The following is a 14971-nucleotide window of genomic DNA, read 5'->3' as shown; positions in this document are numbered from 1 at the left end:
AGCTCTGGGGGATGTTTTAAAGGCCTTATCTTATGTCAGGGTTGCCTTGACCCTGAATGCTTCCGAATTTGGAAGTATCCTGCCCTCTTCATTAATTGGCCAGTATTTTTAGTCTGAAGAACTAATGAGCTTTTTAAGGTTCAAACTGTCAGTGATAGAAATGACTGAAACAACACTTGTTTTAGGTGATTGGCAGCCTGCCTTCTCTGAAGCAGCGCTTTAATGATCTTGGTCCTTCAATGGCTTGATAGCTTGAGTCTATCCAACATATACAGGCCAAACCATGCCTCACAGCTTCCAAACATTACACTTGGATTAGCATCTTTGTATAGGTCTGAACTTGGCTCAAGGCCTTTAAAACACTTTTTGTTTAACTGGATCATAAAAATAAACCTAAAATCCAAGAGACCATAGCAAAGAAGCTAATACTGCAGAACAGAATTCTCCTTAGCATTACTTAATTAATGTAAATGAAGTCTAGTTGAGTGGAGAGATCCCAAACCAGGGTCGCTCAATCATTCTCTGGACTGCGGAAGTAAATTCCTGTCCTCTTTGGTCTTGGCTAAGCTTGCACTGAATTGTGAGAGGAATGTTAATCTGCAGTTGAAAATGAATTGAGAAAATGAACAGAGCCCAGCAAGTTTTGTCTTGGAGTGGACTGAAAACATGACTCTATTTAGGATCTGTATGAAGGCTGTCTGAATCCTCCAGGCCAAATCCTCTCTCCCCCGCAGCTCAAAAAGTTTTGCTTGTTGCAATACCAAGGATGCTTAAATCCAGACTTATTATAAGTCCAGAGATGGAAACAGCTATGTTTCTTCTGAAACATATAACTTACCAAAGAGATGCCATAGAGGTAAAAGAGGAAGAACATCACAGAATGGCTGGTGTGGTATATAAATTCATCAGATTTCATGATAAGTGTCAGTAGAATTGCCACAATTAAAATATAGCCTGCATACAGCAAACCCCAGGAGAACCTAAAATCAAAAGACATTGCATTACTTTTCTGGTTTATGTATGGATGTGAGGTCATGCAGTAATCTGTTAAAAAGCGGGGACGGGGAAGGGAAGCCTGTACTTTGATACAATCATTGATATTTCTTTGACAAAACATGTCACCATAATGTTTTACAGAGATACTGCCAACTTACCATTTGCTTTCAATTTAGGTTTTAGTAAAAAGGGGAGTTTCATGCCATGATAGAAATAGAAATATTTTTATGCAATTAAAAATAAATAAATGAATTATGTTTCTCTTTAATATATTTGTCCTCAAAACACCTATGTGAGGTAGAGCAGTGCAGTTATCCCCATTTCACAGATGGGGAACTGAGGCACAGAGGCTACCCAGCTTAAGCAAGGTCATACAAACAGTCTGCGGCAGAGTAGAGAATCTAACCCATGTTTCCCAAGTCCTAGGCTATTGCCATGGCCATATACCAAGCTCAGATGGACAACTTATAAACACAAAGAACTGATTTTTAAATGTGATAGGAGACAGTGCAGACTTAAAGCCCCAAGAATATGGGCAATATATGATCTCTAGTTTGCCCGTCAGATGGGGAGAATGTAAAATACACAACTTGAACGGACATGAATCAGTGTGCATCCATCAGCTTCCATCTTCCTCTGTTTACTGATCAGAATTTTATCTGGGATAATGATAGGAAGATTTTAAAACAGGGAAGACATCCTGGGAAAAATGTTCATTCTGACTGTGGCTATTCTTCCTGACCAAGAAGTTTCCACATTTCTCCCAGAATTTACAGGGTAAAAAACTGGCTCCATTGAAGTCAACAGATTTCAGATTTACCTTAATTTCTTTTAAAGCTGGATGCTTTCCCGTAAACATGCATTTATTTTAGACATCAATTTAAAAATTGTTGCACAATGTTTCTCTAAGCAAAAAGCGTGAAGTTCATTTTCCTAATGGCTACTCTTGCATTTCCGGGTTTTGTACAGTAAAGATTGATAAAATTGCTCATGCTTCCTAAACAAACGGCTATAAAAATATAACCAGGCACTCATGGAAGGGCCAAGGACAGAGAGGCAAGAGAGAAAATTTGCTGGAGGCTCAGACTTGAGCACAAATCACCATCTTCATGTTGGGATTTAGAGCAGGGTTTGACACGAACTTGGCAGAAATCTTTAGGTATTCCTTCCCAGGCTGTTTTTCAAGTAGAAAGCTCCAAAATACACAAGGAGCAGCTATACACTATATTTCCTCAGAACTCCTGTCCTGATCTGGGGTCACTGTGTGTACCTGTATTGCTCACTCTTTTATGGGTAAGGCCCTATTTAAATTGCAGGAAGGTCTTCAAATAATTGCAGTTGAGTTGCGGACAAGACTTGGAAAACCATGGAAAAGTAATAACGTAATTTGGAAAAGCCAGAGTAGTCCTATGCGTTCAAGAAAAATGTCCTGGAACAATATAAACACTCACGTGTTAGGTCATTGCCTGCTAATTATTTCTGATAACCAGACATTTTGCTGCAACTACATTACATTAATTAAAAAACAGTGACCGGTACAATATGAAATTCAGAAGCCAAAAAATCTTAACACTATTGCTATAGAAATCGAGTCCAATCACTTTAGCCCTTTACATTTTACAGGCATTGAATGTTAGTGCAGTACTACTTGCATATTCAAAATTATGCAAAATTGTGGACTGTGCAAAGTTAGCGAATTAAAATCAAAATTGCCATGGAAGCCTAATATTGCAGGATCTGCGATAAGGACCTTACTTATGGGCATAACCCGTCCTCCCTATAAGGTGCTGAGCCTAAATACTACGGTGAGTCTGTGTATAATTAGCTCCCAGCTGGGAGGGTCTACCTGAACAGGCACAGAACCCTGGCTGGAAATTACCAGGCCATTGTCTAGCTCAGTGGGGTCTCCTCTATTGGACACTCCTGGGTTAGAGAACAGTAATGCCCCGGGGCTCGCAGAAGGGGGCACTGAAAGATCCATACACCCCGTCACAGAGCGGTACCACAGATACCATTCAGTAGCAAAACGAAATCAGTCTGCACTATTACTGACTATAATGGACACACATTGGCTTCAGTGATCAAGTTAGAACACGTTGAAATGTTTTGAATCCTGAACATTTGAATGTAGGGAAAATGTGAGAGGGGTTAGGAGGGGGTATAAGAGGAGGAAAGAGTCCCTGAATTTTCTTTTTGGACCCATTCTAATGGAATTCCTCTGAAAGACAGTTTGGCCCCTTGTCCTTGTATTTAAGGCTCAATTCTGCATTATGATCTGTGGAAGGACTGCTTTGCCTCCACCGATTACAATGCAAGATCTACACCTTTCACATAAAGCAGAGAAAAACAAGCAGCCATTCAACGATGTCATGACAAACTAAAGGCTCTCAATTTGCTTTGGCTACTTCCATTGACTCTCATACATTGTGCAGCTGACTGGTAATTCTGATGCACTGCTTATATTTAGCAGCTTCCTTTGGCAACATGGATTACACCTGGGCTTAATTTACGTTCTCAGGTTTTGCAAATGGAGAGGACACATCTTGCTCACCCAGCAGAATTTCCCAGCTTCTTACAGTTTACTTTAAACGCATGGCTGCATCGGTGAGATATTAATTCACCAGTTGATTTATCTGCCATACATAGTTAAGTGGGCATTTCACACACCAGAAGGCTAAATCCTGGAGCGCCATCATCTTCATCAGCTCCTTAAACTTCCTCTTTTCTTTTGCCACATTGAGTGACATAAAGTATATGAGTGGAGAGAATGCCACTGCAGTGCAGACAACCAACATGTCATAGTTAATGCCTTCTGCAACACGAAAGGGAGGTATCCTCATTTGTACAGCAGTGACTGATTGTAGCTCTTCCATTACTGAGTGGTTTGATGCAACCTAAAATACAAAACAAGTAACCAATTAGTTTAATTTGACAAGATCCCAGATTTTTAGGGACATTTTGTCAATGATTCTTGGCTGTGGGAGCTGGATTTGAGCGCTCTCACTGTAAACTTCTCCATCGGAATTAAGGAAAGATGAGAAAAGGGCAACCTAATTCACTCTCTACACAAACACTCACTGATGCCTGAGCTCACACCTGCACTCCAGACCCTGAAGCTGCAGCTGTAAAGAGGATGATAGGCACCACGTGGAAAACATTCCAATCACCAGCAAGAAAACCCCCATGTTTCTCGCTGTTTTCTAAAGCAGCAAACATTTTCACTCTAGCCTTATGGCACAGGGTGTATCTGTATGGCAGGCATTTTTTTTCCCACAAAGTGTTAAACTCTCATTTTGACACAAGAGGAGTGACGTTCACTCGCTGGAGCACTGGTGGTAGCGGCGGGATGGTTTTCTTGGAAGGGCGGCGTTCAGGGCGTTATTTCCAGCAGTGAGTTGCTTTAATGTGGAGACAGTGTGGCCTGGTGGACAGACAGAACATTAGACTGTGATTCAGCCTGCTTGGTAAACTTGGGGAAGTCACTTCATCTCTCAGTTTCCCCATCTGTAAAATGGGCCTAGCGAGAGTGACCTCCTCTGTAAAACGCTTTAAGATCTCCTGATGAAAAGTGCCGTATAAACGCTAGGTATTATGAACAGGGGGCCGCACACAAAGATAGTCCAGTTATGTCTCCCTCCGTGCAGCTACACTAGATTTGGAGAAGATGCCAGGGTGCCGTACTTTGGCTGCAAATGCTAGAGTGCAAGAATGCAGTGGAGGGTGGCTTGCTCTGTCGCGTGCCTTTGTTGAGCTGAGGCGGATTCATGGCCTCATGCGCTGCATACTGGCAAGGGAGCAGGTGACGCCCTTCCAACAGGTAGAGGAAGAGTCAACGTTGACTGTGCACCACTAGAGACACGACGACTTCGACAGTCAGACGGTCACTGCTGGAAGGCAGTGGGGTCTGGAGGGATGTGTGCAGGTTTAGGAAACAGGCAGTCAGGGGTTTTAATTCTGGCTATACCACCAAATCTCTGTCTCCCTCAACACTAAGGGGATAATGATCCTCATGGGGGTGTTATAAGAATTAATGGCTTGTACACTGGGTTTACAATGTAGAGTGCTAGATAAATACAATGAATATTTAACTACTGCAGCTGGGGTGCAAATGCAAGCCCTTTCCACCAGCTCACCATACTGCTCTAAGAAATGATCTGTTTATTTTAGGTACTCCCATCATGGTAGTATCTGAGCTCCTCAAAGTCTTTTCATATATGTGAGGTAGAGAAGTGCTATTAATTCCATTTTACAGATGGGGAACTTAGTCACAGTGAGGCTAACTGACTTGTCCAAGGTTACACAGGAAGCTTGTGGCGGAGATGGGAATCACACCTGGTCTCCAGCACCCCAGACTTGTGCCTTAACCACGGGCCCTCCTTCCTTTCACAGCATTTGTGCAATTCAGCACTTTGAACCAAATTATGGTAGACTTATGGACACCCTATTTGGTGTGCTCAGTATTTTTGCATGGAAAGAAACAGAAAAAAATAGGGCTGGAAGGGAACTCAGAAGGTTATCTAGTACATCCCCCCATGTTGAGAATGGATTAAATATATTTAGACCATCCCTGACAAGTGTTTATCTAACCTGTTCTTAAAAACCTCCACTGACATAGATTTCACACCTCTCTTGGTAACCCTATTCCAGTGCTTAGAAGTACTCAGTAGTTAGAAAGTTTTTCCTGTTATCTAACTTAAATCTCTCTTGCTGCAGTTTTTCAACCAGTTATTTACACACCTTAGAGTGATTTCATCTAGGCTATATTTCCCTAGTTTTCTTAGGCAAATGTCATGTGAGACTGTGTCAAAAGCCTCGCTAAAATCAAGATATATCACATCTACTGCTTCCCCCTATCCACTAGGCCTGTAATGCTGTCAAAGAAGGGAAAGAGGTTGCTTTGGCATGATTTGTTCTTGATAGATCCATGCTGGTTATTACTTGTGACCCTATGATCCTCTTGGTGCTTACACACCGATTGTTTAATAATTAGTTCCAGTATCTTTCCAGGTATCAAAATGAGGCTGATAGGTCTATAATTCCCTGGGTCCTCTTTGTTCACTTTTTAAAGGTATGTACTTTGCTTGCCCTTCTCCAGTCCTCTGGACCCTCACCTGCCCTTCATGAATTCTCAAAGATAATTGCTAGTGGTTCTGAGACTGCTTCAGTTGTTTCCTTAAGAACCTGAGAGTGAATTTCATCAAGCCCCGCTGATGTGAATACATCTAATTTCTCTAAAAAGCTCCATCTACATGTTAAGTATTTGGTCAGAGATATTCTTTGGTTAGGTCCAATACTAATAATCTGGCTAAAATGAACTGACTTTCAAGCTTCCGGCTCTACTTACTTGAATGATAGCAGCGTCAATGTTTGCTTGCAGGGAAACAAATCCTGAAGTCCACTGTTGACTAACAGCACAAGTGATGTCGTCATAAAATATGGAGCCAGAGCAGCTGCCTAGAGGAAAGATTTTTTTAAAAAGCAAATAGTATTGTGTGTGTGTGTGGGGGGGGGGTACATGACACAGAGGATTAGGGAAGTGGAGCCTATCACCTGTAGGTCCCCCAATTAGACTGTAGTCTGTGGCTGAAATCCTGACCCTGCTGAAGTTAATGGCAAAAATTCCTATCGACTTTGGTGGGTTTCACTGGAGGCCAATAGTGCCCGAGAGTCATTTCCATATCATGGGCGTTCAGTGGTCACTACGCAATGATTTCGGGGAGTTTTAGTGTAATAGCTAGTGAGGTAGGTACACACTACCAAAGCACCCGTACAATGGGCAGAAAAGCACTAACAACTTGAAAATATATGGTTCAGTTAGGAGGGCCAGAGTCACCCATTTGAACATGACCAGGACACGAAGTTAGCACTGTACTCTTCCAATACCCAGGACAGGCAGGTCCCAGGCCATATCTACACTCCGGGCACTACAGCCCATGAAAAATCCACACTGCTAAGCACCATAGTTATGCTGACCTAACCTTTGACATAGACGCAGCTAGGTCAATGGAAGAATGCTCTTGTCAACCTACCTACCTTTGGCTGGGGAGGCAGAGTGACTGAAAAAAACCTTCCCTTTCTGTAGGCTGCATCTACACTACAGGGTTACTGCAGCATAAGCTAAGACACCGTAGCTATATGCTGCTGTAGGGCCCAGAGAGTAGACATTGGCTTACATTCAGTGCATTTTCTGGGAATGTTTGTTTTGGAGATGGCTGCTGCAGAAATTTGGAAGCCTGGCTTCTTCTGGGCATAAGAAATTAACCAGGTGCATCTCTTTTCCTGAAAAGCTTTATTCCAGACAGATTGTATTTAGTGGCTTGAAAGACGAAGGGAGGAAGCCATAGCATATCTTTAGGGTGGGGATGAATGGGATGGAACAAAAGTAGAATACTACCCAGATCTAAGTGGTAAAGAGGAAAAAAAAATTCAGTTAGAAGGTCAGAAGTTGTAGTGTTGTTCTGTGAGGAAAGAACTGCAAGGTCTTTGAACTGATTGTTACAAGGAAGGCCACTGGAGCGGATAAGAAAAACAAGGCTCACAATGGCAAGGCATATCCCTTTAAATAGAGTCTGCCTGTTTGCCCCACAGATTCTACCTGTTTCCACAGAGCTAGTAGACTCTGAAAACACTTTCCCCAAGGAACAAGGCTTTGGATGGTCACAAAGTCTGAGGCCATGTTTTCAGAGGAGCTCAACACACAGCAGTCACTCTGGGAAACAACGGATGCTGAGCACTCTGGAAATTCTGGGCACTGGCGCCCATAGGCTCCCAAAGCACTGGGTGCTAGCTCATCAAAGGGGTCAGGAAAGATCACAGCATTCAGGGATGTGAGAGATCCTGTTGACTTCCAGAATGGCAGGGTTGGGGGGTTTGCTCCCTGCCAGAGGAAGAGAGGCTGTAAAAGCTGGTGGATAAAGGTGCACCTGCCTCCTCCACAAAATGCCTCGTCACTAATGTTCATTAGAGTGCAGGCTGCCAGGGCTGAACGGAGGGCGGGGAGGAAAGCAGGAGATATGGGAGAGAGGAAAAGCCCTCTGCCAGACCAAAGTCTAAGGCAATCCCGTTGTCCCATGAGAATTCCACAGGACTTAACCAGTGGTGCAAGTAGAAATCATTTCTTGCTGGTATGCTGCACTCATGGGAAGGGACACAAGGGGGGGGGCATGTGACCTCTCCATGTGATCCCCCAGGTGACTTGTGCCCAGTCCGGGGCCCCCGTGCTGTCCCTGTCCCTTCCCCATGATCCACATCCATCCCACCTTACTGGTGGCGGGGCTCTGTCCTCCTCCTGCTGCACCAGAGACTTCTGCTGTACAGACCCCAGGCAGGAGGACTCAGGAGACGCAGCTGTGTGGAAGGGCGGGGGCAGGACCATACCACCATGCTTGCACCGCCGGGGCTTACGGAACTCTGGGTTTGTGAGGCAGTTCCTGGCCGAAAATTTTCCAGGGGAATGTTTTTCAGCCAGAAAATGTCAATTTGTCAACGTCAACATTGTGGGGGAAAATGTGTCATTTTCTGATGAAAGTGCTTCAATAAGGTCCTTATTGGTGTTTTATTTTGAAACAACTTCTTGTTTCTAAATATGTTATTTATTTTATATTATGCCAATTACAATACTTATTTACCAAACCCAGAAGCAAACCTGTTACTAGTTAGAACATCAATTACCAAATGAGCAAACCAATTACCAGTTAGAAGGCCAATTTTCAATTATAACACCAATTATTTTCTTTTCAATTATAAATTTAAAAAAATTAAACTCTAATTCTGAAATAAAATAAAAAAATAAAATATTTTAAAAAGTTTAAACAGAAACAAAACATTTCAAATGAGCCAAAACAATCCCCCTGCCCAAATTCGGTTTTCTGAGAAATTTTGAAATTTCAGCTTTTCATTCCAATGGAGAAATTTTTTTTGTTTTTTAAATATCAGAATTTTCCATGGAACAGAATTCTGAGTCCCAAACAGATCTATTCCTGAGTATACTGAGTGGAATATGAAAAGTGGAAGTATACTTTGACCAAGTTATCTACTTCTGTGAATGCCTAGAGTCACCCAAAAATCCATTCCAAGTAGACAGATATCCCATATACAAGAATCAATATTAGAAAATAGTTGTTTGAACACTAATTTTATACCTACATACATTTTAATCTCACTTTGACCGTTATAATTTGTGATTAAATTGAAAGATTAAAATTATTAAAATTCACAATTATTTGTGTTAAACGGGAAAAATCACCTGAATGATGATCCATATTGTCCCTTTGCAAATGGAATTCAGAATGCCAATGGGAAGCTAACTCATAAGAGAAAGCGTCATTAAATTTAACTTCTATAAATTCATAGAATGCCAGAGTAGTGTTTTCCAGCTCTGTTTGTTCTCCAGTGTTCTCTCCAACAATATGTACATCTGTGAAATATAAGAAAAATAAATGTGCATGTTTACAACTATTGTCTACCAAAACATCAGATGACTGTCACTTTTATGACAAGCAAAATAAACCATCAAAACTAGGGAAGAACAGAGTCACTTTGTCTAATGTTAAGTGGACTTCAAAATCGTGAGTCAGGAACTTTAACTTGAATGTTAAGACAGCATTTCATTCAAGAGAGGAGTGAAAAACAAATATGTAGCAACAGCTAAAAAACATAAGCAGAGAGAGCCAGAAGGAAAAAAAAAAACATAATGAAAAATGAATGTAGAGATCCCGAGGCCAATGGAGTAAGTTAAAGCAGCCCCAAGGCTGCTCTTAAAAAAACAAACACCAGGCCAACCGCAGTGCAGACTGGCCATCAGAACTGGAGAGCCATAACTGGCACCCTAGCGTCGCCCACATCCTCTCTTCTGCACTGAGTGGCATATGGCCATAAGAGAGACTCTGCCCCAGGACATTCATTCACACCACACACGTGGACTGGCACTAGCCTCCTCTGGTATTAGAGATTAATATCTAACGAATATTCAGTACAAGCAAAATATACCTTTTAATAAAAAGTCTCCTGAAATACAGGAAATGTGAACAACAACAGTGTAATAAAGTTAGGAGAGAACGCACTCTTCAAAAAGGAATCAGAAGCCACATGCTGCATTATTTGCCTGGTAGTATGCGTCACTGGTGTATACTGAATTCCATAACTGCGAGAATTAAACTTATCTGCACGCCCAAAGTCAGCTGAAGGTGTTGCCGGGTATCGCCTATACCAACCCCCAATTATATTCAGATACAGTATGAGGGGAATCAGTAGTGAGAGGACCAATTCCTAAGGAGAAAAAAAATTGAAGCAAATTAGAAGTTGGTAGCACATCTGTAAATCACCTGACCAGCAACCATACTGCCCTGTAGAAGGAGCTTATCCCATTGTAGGGTTTTGGTATACACTTTGGGAGAGCAGCTCCTAACTGAATGACCTTACATACTTGCATATTTGTTATGCAAACTACGCCCCTTGGCTGTGCTGTGAAGCATGCAGTCAAAGCTCAAGTGCCTTCATCCTGTCAAGAAGTGAGAGCATTTAGAATGGCAATTTCTGACTTTGCTTAAGCACTTTTGGAACAATTGATGAGTAAGCGTTGACCCATACAGTTATACCTGATACCCTCCCAGCCACCACCTCAGTTAGCCAATTTAATGATGCCAAGGATGTAACTTTTTATAATACTATGCCATTTTTTTCTGTTCAGCTTCTGTTGAGTAGAAATGACATACAGATCCAGTCCTACACAGAGGGATGGGAGTAGGGTGAGCAGAGGGCAAGTGTGAAAAATCGGGACAGAGGGTGGGGAGGTAATAGGTGCCTATATAAGAAAAAGCCCCCCAAACCGGGACTGTCCATATAAAATGGGACATCTGGTCACCCTAGATGGGATGTCAAAGGTTTGGGGCCCCATCTCTGCCAGAGAGTCCATTTTGGGTTTTCTCAGTCTTGCACACTTTCTTGAGCATTAAATTCACAGCCTTTTTTCTTTTTAAGCAGAGAACAGCCTGGTAATGAGACGAGCCAAATGGTCAATGAAATGAAAAGAGCACTGAGAGTATCAATAGCAACTGAAGAGTGAGAGCTGGACTCTGCCTTCATGGCACTGGACCATGTCGCAGGTCGTGCAGAGCTTCAGATCCAGATCGTCAAAGGTATTTAGGCACCTGACTCCCACTGAAACCAGTGTTTGAGGGGAGCACAAAGCTTCCTAGAAGTTCCTGGTGTGCAGCTGTAGCTTCACCATTGCACTACACATAAGGATACTTTCCCCTCATTGCTTGCTACAGATGGGAAGGTGGGGCTTTGTTCTGCCTCTGACCTGTCCTCTTTGGCTGGTGCAGTCTGGCTCTCTGACTGCTGCCTGTTGTACAAGTTCTCCGGTGAAGCCCAGCCCCAACCTCAGAACAAACCCCAGCTCTTCTGACTTGCCTGTAAACTCTGCTTTTTCTTCCTCCATTTCACCAGTATATGCTTTAATAGCAGAGCCCCGGTTTGTTGACACACACTGATCTCTCGCTGACATCTAGGAAGCATTTCTGGAATGGGGTGAGAGAGATTGAGAGGTTTTTTTTTCTATTAGTGCAACTGAATGGAGCACTTTGTGTGGTGTGTGGGAGGGGGCAGGTCATCTGTGATGGGTCTTTTGGAGCATCTGGATTTCATTTCATGTGTCTGTCATCCATATGTCTCATAAAGGGAAACTCATATCCCCTTTACTCCTGGTGGCAGGCATTAGCTCATCTTATTTTCAGCTGTAATGCCAAACACTTATACGAAACAAGACTATTTAGTGGATTGTCCTTTTTTTAAAATGTATGTGAGGGAGAGTCGGTGCATTGATCTGCTATTTGCTGTTAAGGACTTGAGAGAGATTACTGGGAATGTGCCCATAAGTTATAATTAACATGGAGTAAAATTCATGATAAGATGATAAAGGGAAAACATACCCTCCATCTCTTTACATGAGTTAAATGCTTTAGAATTACCACCACCTTCCTTTAGGACAAATGCCCAGAGCAGATGGAAAATGTACACATTGGGCTGAAAGCCTACTATGATGTGGCTGTAAGTTCCAATAAACCTTTGCATCATATAAGTGACTAGGACCCAGATCCTCAAAGGTATTTAGGTTCCTAACTTCCGTTCATTTCCAATGGAGCCTAAATACCTTTCAAGATCTGGGTCTAGGGAACCCCCTAAACTCGTTTATCCAGGACAAAGGACATAGAAATGAATAACTTTAATACACACAAAACAGTGAGGATAGCTCTGTAAATATCTTTATTTGGGGTACCTATCTGCTCCGATGATCATCTAGTGATGTCAAAGAAATCAAAAGGCAGCTAAAGTGAACCTAGCTAAGTTGTGTCTTGTGAATTTTCAGACTAGCTACGACTTATAAACAACTTAGTTTGTTTATATTATGTATCTCTTTCTCTCTCGCCTTAATAAAAACTTGCTTCAATTAGGCCAGTTGTGGCCTTGGAATGTTGTTCTGGAGAATTCCAGCATAGACTGCCCCGGAAAGAGGAAACCCTCCTTAGAAAACAGGGTATCTGAAAACTCACTCATCTTGGGTTCTTGGTGAAAAAGGAACATACTAAAGGAGACCTCTCACAGAAGAGGCTGTGGTTTTGGTGGACAGGAGGGAGGTACTTATCAGCCACAGATATGCAGTGGGTTCGAAAGCCCCAGAGTTCGAAAGTTTATCTGCAAAATTTTACCTCCCAACCTGGGTGGAAATGCGGGGGGTTAAGTGTAAGGGGCACCTTACACTTCCACTGAATTCAGCATACCTCAGGAGGTACACTGGAAATTTGCACTGCCCACCCTCAAAAAAAAAGTTTCAAGTTTGCAGTGAAAAATCAGCATCAGCAACATTTCAGCTGAAAACGGAACATTTCAATTTGGAAATGCTACCGCAGTGCCTCAAGGGAGTTGCCATTTAGGTGCCTCATGGCCTCATTCTCCTCTGTGGGCCAGGCTCCTTAAGGCTACATCTTCACAAAGCACCATAGGCCCCCCTTGTGGAGAGCTGTGATGGTGCTTTGTGGGAGTTCCTGGCCCTGGTGCATCCTGGGAGATGTTAGTCCAGTTGGGGAACCCACTCCATAGTGGGAAATGGGGACATGAGGCACTCAAACTTCAACTCCCAGAAGGCATCACAGTGGCATATCCAAATTAAAAACTTTGGGTATTTGAGAGTTTAACACAAAGTTGACCTTTTTCGCAGACAGCCGTTTGTGAAGTTTTTGTGGAAAAATTGTTTAGCCGAAAGTCTAGTTTTCCAACAAACGATAGTGTTGCTCAGCCTCACTCAGCACTTTGCAGCACATACAGCTGATCGGGGAAACCCAGCTTCAAGAATCAAAACTGACTCCTGAGAGGAGCCATCTGCTAATGTCAGGCTACCAGCAGAACTTCAGACTAGACTTGGACGGGTTAACAATTGTCGTGTCCCACAAAACTTTTCAGAATTTTAATTTTTTTCCTGTTTTGACTCCAAGAAGAAATTTAATTTTAATTTTTTTCCTGTTTAAATTTAAAATTTTTCCTGTTTAAATTTTTTCCTGTTTAAATTTAAAATTTAATTTTAATTTTTTTCCTGTTTCGACTCCAAGAAGAAACCAAAACCTTTCAAAGATTTTCATGAAAAAAGAGAGACCACCCACCTCCACATAGCCAATCAATTGGTGATTAGGGCAGTCCACAGGGAGGTCGAGACCCAGGTTCAAGTACCTACTTGGCCATTCTCTGACATCCCAGGTGACTGTCCTGACCACCAAGACAGTGGCTATTCTGGAGTGGGTCTCTCTCAAGCTTTCCTGTTGAAGCTATTTTACTTTGTATAACTATTCATCAGGGCTCAAATTGGAACCTGGGTCTCCCATGGCCCATGTGAATCCCTAACCACCAGGCTATTGGCTGGTCTGGTGTGCAACTCTCTCTGGTTTTGCCCAGAAATTCCATCCTGGACCCGAGGAATCTTTCCCAACAAAAGTTTTAAAGTCAACACTGGTACACCTCTATGAAAAGTTCCAGTTTCAACAAATTGGCATTTTCTGATGAAAAACCGTTTGGTCAAAAATTTCCCAACCAGCTGTACATCAAACAAGACGTGCCTGAGCAAAATCATTTGCAGTGTCAGTAAGCACTAAAGACTGTATAGAGGGAAGAGCACTAATAGAATGATAGGAGCTCAGACAGCATAGAATCAGACAGGCAGAAATAAACTCACCTTCACAAAAGCCTTCGGAGAAAGGAAGCTGGGACACTTGGAAAAGTCTGCGAAGATAGTGAAACACTCTCCTTGTTTCCCTGCACAGTGGTTTTGATGCCAGCTGGATGAACTAGTTATTCAGAATAGTCACTGAAAGGGAACAGCGTCCTTTTAACTGTCATGCTGCCAAAATGCTCTGTTCATGTGACCATTTCCCCGTATTTCTCAATTGTTTTCTCCCTCCCCTTCCCTTACTACCAGTTCTCCTAGCTAGCAGTACTGCGGCTATACTCATGATACTGCAAACAAGCTTAGCAAGGGAGAGCACTCCCAGGAAAGTTACAGTCTAAAATTTCTTAGAACTTCGCCTCTGCACCTTTCAGCTTAAACGAAAGATGGACAAAGGTCAAAGCCCAAAAATCTGGTCTGAGAAAGCAACAAGTAAATATGAGCTTGATCCTGTGAGATGCTGAGCACTTCTTTGGGAATGCTTAGTGACCTCAGCTCCCGCTGAATTCAGTGCTGTTTGACAGAACTCAGAAGCTTGCAGGATTGGGCCCTATGCAAATAGAAAACCTTGTTGTGGGGGAGGGGAATACTGAGGGTTGAATTCATCCCAGGGCCAGAGCTGAGTTCAGTAAAGAAACTGGAGGGAGTGGGGGGGGGGGGGAAGAGTGTGAAGAGGTGCCTTTATGCCACCTTTGCTCCTGCTCCAAACTGAGGGCTTCTGGGGGCTGTACCTGTCCCTGGCATAGGTTAGAAAGCAGTCTG

At 42.7% G+C, this 14971-nt stretch overlaps 1 protein-coding gene across 3 annotated transcripts in view; it reads right to left on the bottom strand.

Moving 5' to 3' along the window:
- LOC140897624 (ABC-type organic anion transporter ABCA8-like) overlaps positions 1-14411 on the bottom strand; it is a 60040-nt gene extending 45629 nt beyond the window's left edge. For 2 of the 3 annotated variants that reach the window (XM_073310476.1, XM_073310477.1), the window contains exons 1-7: positions 14219-14411; positions 11410-11516; positions 10059-10263; positions 9242-9412; positions 6341-6450; positions 3664-3890; positions 839-980 (exon numbers count right to left, since the gene is read on the bottom strand). In XM_073310476.1, coding sequence (XP_073166577.1) covers positions 839-980; positions 3664-3890; positions 6341-6450; positions 9242-9412; positions 10059-10263; positions 11410-11514 — 960 coding nt within the window. In that variant the 5' untranslated portion in view covers positions 11515-11516; positions 14219-14411. The other variant, XM_073310478.1, reaches the window with a different exon arrangement.
- Positions 14412-14971: the final 560 nt, after the last annotated feature.

The sequence above is a fragment of the Lepidochelys kempii genome, chromosome 14 (genome assembly GCF_965140265.1).
Source record: "Lepidochelys kempii isolate rLepKem1 chromosome 14, rLepKem1.hap2, whole genome shotgun sequence".
In the NCBI taxonomy this organism is placed as follows: Eukaryota; Metazoa; Chordata; order Testudines; family Cheloniidae; genus Lepidochelys; species Lepidochelys kempii.
Note: the sequence above shows the minus strand (reverse complement) of the source record. Positions and strands in the feature narration are given on the sequence as shown.